General features: G+C 34.1%; 1 protein-coding gene across 1 annotated transcript; it reads right to left on the reverse strand.

Annotated features, from left to right (window-relative positions):
* Positions 1–142: 142 nt before the first annotated feature.
* LOC104072611 (ATPase family AAA domain-containing protein 5-like) lies at positions 143–6,001 on the reverse strand (the record flags this gene model as incomplete). The annotated part of the gene is made up of 7 exons (XM_009572130.1): positions 143–300; positions 1,116–1,297; positions 1,795–1,879; positions 2,365–2,503; positions 3,038–3,208; positions 3,799–3,886; positions 4,212–6,001. Coding segments are annotated over 7 exons (2,613 nt in total), but the record flags the coding sequence as incomplete, so codon positions are not given.
* Positions 6,002–6,718: the final 717 nt, after the last annotated feature.

Here is a 6,718-nt window from a genome sequence, read left to right on the forward strand (position 1 = left end):
GGGGGGGGCGGAAAAGCCAGGACTGAAATACATTTAAACTACAGGATTTTTTAAAACAAGAGAAGTCCTAACAAGTAACAACATAATTTCAATTTTCTTTTCCTTTTTCTTGTAACACAAGCCCCCATTTTAAAGTACTAACCACAGGTGCAGAACAGTTTCCAGTTAGTTTTGAATTCACAGTGGAAAATTCACCAAGTGAGAGAGTGATTTTAGTGACGTTAGTGACTTCAGTATTCAGTTTCCTTAGCTTAGTTAATAGAGGACACAATGGTGATTTCAATTTCCACATTGGATAACCTACAAAAGAACCCCAAAAACAAAACAAGAGGAAACTTTTGTTAACAAAACAGAGATACAGTCACAGACAAAACCACCCTACAGTAAATAAGAGTAAATGCTTTTAACTACAGCTTTATCATGTCAAAGCCAAGCTTATTAAACTTAAACTGCATCAACTTTTTATCTTTATTAATTCCACCTCCCACAAGCAGAACAAATTTGCACATTTTTGCATACAACACTTCTCCAGTACGTTCCTCCCGGGCTCTGCTTGCTCTACATAACAACCTGTGCCCTCATTGGGTCTCTGTAGGACAGATGCTCACCAAGGATTTTGTTTGTTTATTGGTTGGTTTGCAAATATAAACTCTGTTAAGTGCTATTCTACCTTCTGCTTTTCTGTCACGCCCTTTCATAAGCGCATTGTAGCACACTCCCTCACTTAGTGGAAAGAAATGGGCTGTTTCTCTTTTGAGAAATAGTTTGCCTTTGTCAGAAGGAAATGGTTTCTGCCCCTATCAGTCCAACATGATCTTTATTCTCCAAATTGGAACTTGAAAGACTAACTTTTTAAACTAAATATTAAGAATTTTGCATCCTCATCCATAAATGTATACATTACTTTACCATCAATTTAATTTGTAAATTGTGTATTCAAAAACATCTCACTGGAAGCTTGTAAGTTTTGTTTTCTTACTGCGACACAAACCAAGAGGAAACTACCAGTTATTCGAGTCATAATAGTAAGTTCTGCTGTTCAAGTTTTTTCTTTTCTGCACAGATTTACTAGAACTTAATATATACATTTACACAATGGCTGAACAAAAGCTTACAGTCATCCTTCTGCTGTACATGGACAACAGTCTTAAAACATGAACTTGCAAGAGAGTACGCTTCCATCGCTGCTGCTTTCTTTGCAATCTGTCTTTTCAGTGACTCTGGCAACCCACTCATCAAGAATTCACGTTTTGCTCTGAACTGATCATCATCTTGAGAATTTTCAGATGCGTCTTGGCTTTAATGAAAATAGAAATAAAAAAAAACCAAAACAAGAAAAAAAAACCAAAACACGTTAGAACTACCAGCTATGTAAGGCTTACAACAGAATTTAATCACATTCACTTCTACACACAAGCTAGAAATAGTCTGGGAGAACTGCTAAATTAATTTAAATGTAGTAAGTTTACATTTAATTTTAAATTTTGTGTTAGAGATTTTAATTTTAAAAAAATAATCCTCTTTGGTATTGTATTTTTATATGTAACTTAGGATTTCTTTTTAATCAGTCATCAACTACATTTTCAACCATCTAAAACGGCTCAACAATGGTTGAGGAACTCTCCAAAAAACCCCCAAAATTTTGCAAGCAGATTAACATATTAATCAGTATAAAAACCATGAACATTTATATCACATTTCAGTAAGTGTATTTAAATTTGTAAAATGAGAGAATGTTAAAGTAACCTAGAAATATATTTTGATTCTTAAGCAACTGCAATCTTGAAAACTAACCTGCTTTCATCGAAGATCACAATTGGTTCACCTGCAGAGCTTTGAGCATTTCTGCCTAGGAAGGAAGGTGGATATCCCAGTTTTCCTTCAAAAAGGAAAAAAAAAATCATGATTAGAATAGCACTGATATAGGATTCTAACCTTGCTTCTCTGTTCGCTATCTGTATGTTCCATTTAATAACATTAGGAATCTCCTTTTCTTAAGGGAAAGCTGAGTATTTTAAAAAAACTAATTATAGTTTTATTTCTAGTTATTTCATCACTATAGACGTTATTTTCTGTAACGTTACAAAAAACCCCAACCCTTAAATTAGAAGGCAACAAAACATGGTATACTATTGGCAGTTTTTCAAACAAACATAGTTTTCCCTGTATGAAGAAAAATCAAAGCAGCACATATAAATAACCTCTGCACTATTAACTCATATCATAAAAATAAAAGGTATATATTGGAATATTATACAAAAAAACAGAAAAGATGAATGTACTGCAAAGGCAGCTTTATAAAATAAAGTTATAATAGTCAATAACTGTAATAAAAATTAAACACATTCAGTAAAGCTCAATTACCATTTGAGTTCTTTGCAGCCTTCAAGTTTCTAGACTTTTTCCCCAAAACATCATTTAAGCTCCGAAGATTCTTTTGCTTCACATTCTGCACTGTAGTAGTGGCATTACTCAGGCTTGAATCTAAAATTATTACCGATTCCTAGAGGAAAAGCAAATAAAATAAGAAAGGAAACACAACTTTTCCTCCTTTATTAACAATACAATTTTGTGATCAGTACTGAAAAAGCTGAAGAAACTGCTAGACAGCTTAGAAGTTAGCAAATATAATTTGAAGATTATACAAGACTTTTATTACTGTTGTCTACACTGAAATAGTATACAGAATAAGATCTCCAATATATAAATGAAGGCCAGAATTACTCTAATCTAAGTTTAAATGTCTAAAACATACACATTTGAAACAGACACCTTGCTGTCCGTTAGGAAAGAGAAACAGTCACTTCTGAAGTGTGACCATGCGCTGCATTTTATAGATCTGCATTAGGATGAGCTTTCCAGTCTGTGCCTGGCAGTTATTTTACTATTGGACATTTACCATACCACTGCATAAGATACCTACCTTATTTGATTCTTTAAAAGAATTGTTTGCGAGATAAAAAACATTTTTGTTGCTTAAATGAATCACAAAAACATAAAATAATTGTTTTTCCCCCTACAAAGTATACAGGCTTACTTCATTTTCTTGTAATTTCTTCTTTTCAGCAAGAGCTCGCTGTCGAGATGAGCGCCTCACAGGAGTTGGTAAGTCTTCATTAACCTTTGATCTATTATGCCGTATAGCCTTTGCTTTTTCAATCAGCTGTTTCGCTTTGGAAGTAGAAGTACTTTTAGAAGTAGAGCTTATCTGTTAACAAAGTACAAAAGAACCAAAATACTTACCAAATATATTGCTATTAATTACTAGGTATTTCACATATTAATATAATTTTTCACATTCATAAAAGCATATGATTTTTATAAAATTTTATTGGTATCAAACAGAAGATGAAAGAATGGAAAGGAGGAGCAAACCAAGACGATATAAATACTTTTCAAAGGGGAGTGAGAGCTCTATAAGGGGATCCTCCAATTTGTCCTCAGAACAAATGAAATATGGGTAGTGACATTCTTAAGAATGAGTTGTTCTGCTGTACCCAAACACTATGTCCTGTCCTGAGAACCTGCAGAACATGAGCATACCGTTTTATTGGATTTTTCTGTTATGAAAAGTAGATTTACACTAATAAAACATATTTTAAAATTTAAGGTACGATAACTGTACAAGAAGCTATCTCAAATTCTATCATAAATCACAGTGATATTCTCTTTCCGTAGGGCATCTGAGAACTGTCATATTGTATTACATGAGACTATCACATAACACTGAATATTAGCACAGTTATATGCATATAGTAAATGAGAAAATACTGAAACACAAACTGTTACATAAATTACCTTTATATTTTTGGAGTTAAACTCTTCATTTTTCATTGCTTCAGCTTTATTTGATTTTGTAGTCGCACTGATACGTGTAAACCTCATTCTAATTAGGGAAAAAAGTATTATGAAGTTACTACTTTTTAATAAAGGGAAATGTTACTCTCAATCTCATTTTCAAAAGCCTTTAAAAATAGTGCTGCAAACAGAAGCAACCCCCCAATTGGTGGTGTGTTGGGTTTTTTTAAAATGTTTTTAGTGCAAGCACATTTATAGAGTCAACTTTGATTCTTCTGTATTATTATCCAACATGATCAGTATTCATGCAGCTTTGGTATGCATTCCAATCAATTTATAATTATGTCTTACTCTTAAAGTACTTGCAGGAAAACGAAGTGCAGAAAGGTAGAATACACTCTTAAAATGTTTACCTTATTGGGCTGTTTCCATCAAAGGGCACTGTAATCATCTCGGCTTTATACACATTGCTTTTCTTCAAGGATCGCTTGCTTGCTTTTGGTGTAGAAGTCTGAAAAGGACAGCCACTTAATTCATCTTCAGAAAAGGTATTTCTAATCCTGTTTTTTTGAGGTGTAATATTTTTTGATGTTTTGATTTTCTTCTGCCTTAAACTCCTCCTTAACTTATTCACTTTTGGACTTGATGAAGTTCTTACATCTAAGGTGTTTTTCTTCGTAAGAACATTAGCTCCTGAATCCTCATCTTCATTATAATTGCTAGTATTTGAGATATTCATTTCTTTAGTTTCTGAAGCCTTTCTTCTTCTGGTTCCTTTTTTCTGAAACTTTTTAGGTCTTTTGGTTTTAGTTCTGTTGTTTTCAGGACTAGAATGTGTATATTTGTCCACATAATCTTCTGGTACTCCACTTCCTAATCCTTTATTTGAAGCAGTGTCAGCTTCAGGTCCTTCTTTTTCTTTTGAAGACTTTCCAATGGCTTGCTTTTGTTTCCCAGGTGCCTTTTTAACGCCACTTTTTATTACATCTGATGTTGGTTGTCTAAACGCCTTCATAAACTGATGCCTTTCTTCCAGAGTACATTTTGGCTTCAAAGAATCTGACCCTGCGGTCTCTAGTACAGCTAACTCTAATTCTTCTTCCTCAATAACTACATTAGACTTTCTTTTCTGAGTAACCTGTTCAATTTGTTCACTGTCCAAGAGGGGTGGGCTACTTTCTTTCTCTCCTACACATCCTTTCTGCTTCAAAAAAATGGAAGCTATTTTCCTAGAGCCTTTTTGCTCCTTATGTAAAGGAGCTAATTTTGGGGGAACGGAATGAACTTGTGCAAGGACAGTTACTGTTCTAAGTGGTAGCTGTTGAGATTCCTCACACTTTTCTGGGTCGCTAATACTATCACTTTTGTCCATTTCATTTGCTGTAGCAGAATTGTCCATTGTTGGCTTTGTGTCTTCTTCAACATGATCTACATTATTTTCTCCCTGACTCTTCAAGAAGTCCTCAAATGACACTGTTATTATACTATTATTTACCTGTGATGTCTTGTCATCCATATGAACTTCAAAACTGGAGTCACTAATAGTAGTGTCGCACTCTGCTATTGTAGGAGATATCATCTTTTTCTTATCTTCAATTTCCTTTTTACACTTTTCATTCAGCTGGTTTTCAGATGAAAAACTGTCAGACAAATCCATATTTACTTTGTGCTTCCTTTTCCTTGATTTTCTTATCCTATTTTTTGTTCCATTTATTTCAGAACCAACTTTCTTCACATTTTTTCTGTAGATGACAGCATTTGAGAAGTTCTCGCTCTGCACATTATCTTCTGCTAATTCTCTTACACATTTTTGGTCAACTAAAGTACAAGTAGCAATAAAATCATTACTGTCTTGTTTCAGTCCTGTTGTTTCTCTGCTGTCATCACTACTAATTTCTATTTCATGTTCATTCTCAGATTCTTTCATCTCTTTTAGCTTATTATTTAAATTAACTCTCTTACCTTTCCTCTTCCGCTTTAAAGGTGGTTTAAAAGGTGACTTACAGTCTTTGTCACCAGCATCCAACGGTGTTTTATTTTCTCCAGCTACAACTGGTAATGTAGGTTTCATCTTTTTAAAATAATCCAATATATTGTTGGATTTTGGTAGTGACAACACTTTATCCACTGGTTTTGCTAACGGTGAAAAATATCTTGTGATCGTTTTTACAGAAGTGTCTTCCTCTCGCCGTTTCTTGCATGGCTATAAAAAAGTTCAATGTTAATCTTAGTTTTTAAAAACTTAAGATGACTTAGTATGGTAATTTAAAGCAGTATAAATTAGTGACACTAGTACCTTTTCAGAGGATAAAAAACTCATGTCAATGCGCTAAGACTGTGCGCACAACAACTTTATCTCCGTGTTTTCAAAAGCCTTTTAAGCTTGAAATAAAGATTCTGCCATTTCAAATAAATAAAAATCCCATGTAGGTTTGAGACCGCCAAAACGGAAAGTGACCACAAGGTCTTCAGAACAGCTCTGCTGAGATTTCATAATACTAGAGTTCAGAAAGTTTACTTCAGTTCAGATGATCTATATATTAGTAGTTGCCTTGAGATGTTTGCCAGGGCATTTGTAGCGCACTTAACAGAGAATTCCAATGTCATTTGAAGATGTATGATCCCACCGTAAATATCTAACATATCTTCAGAAACTATACCTTTTAAAAAACTTAAAGAAAATGAATACAAGAGAATTCATATCTCCTAATTCAAAACATAAGAGAATTTATTTCTGCGACTCCAAGAAAGATGGCTCACAAAGACTTTTATAACTCTTCTACTTTATGAAAAACTGAACTCTTCCGAAATCACATCGTCAAACTGAAAACGCTTCTTCCCAAAGCTACCGGGGACTGCACCGAGCTGCCCCAAGAAGGTGTTTCATGACAGCCTGGCCCGCGGGCTGCGCGGCGCTCCC

The sequence above is a fragment of the Fulmarus glacialis genome, unplaced genomic scaffold, assembly GCF_000690835.1.
Source record: "Fulmarus glacialis isolate BGI_N327 unplaced genomic scaffold, ASM69083v1 Scaffold42840, whole genome shotgun sequence".
Classification (NCBI taxonomy): domain Eukaryota; kingdom Metazoa; phylum Chordata; class Aves; order Procellariiformes; family Procellariidae; genus Fulmarus; species Fulmarus glacialis.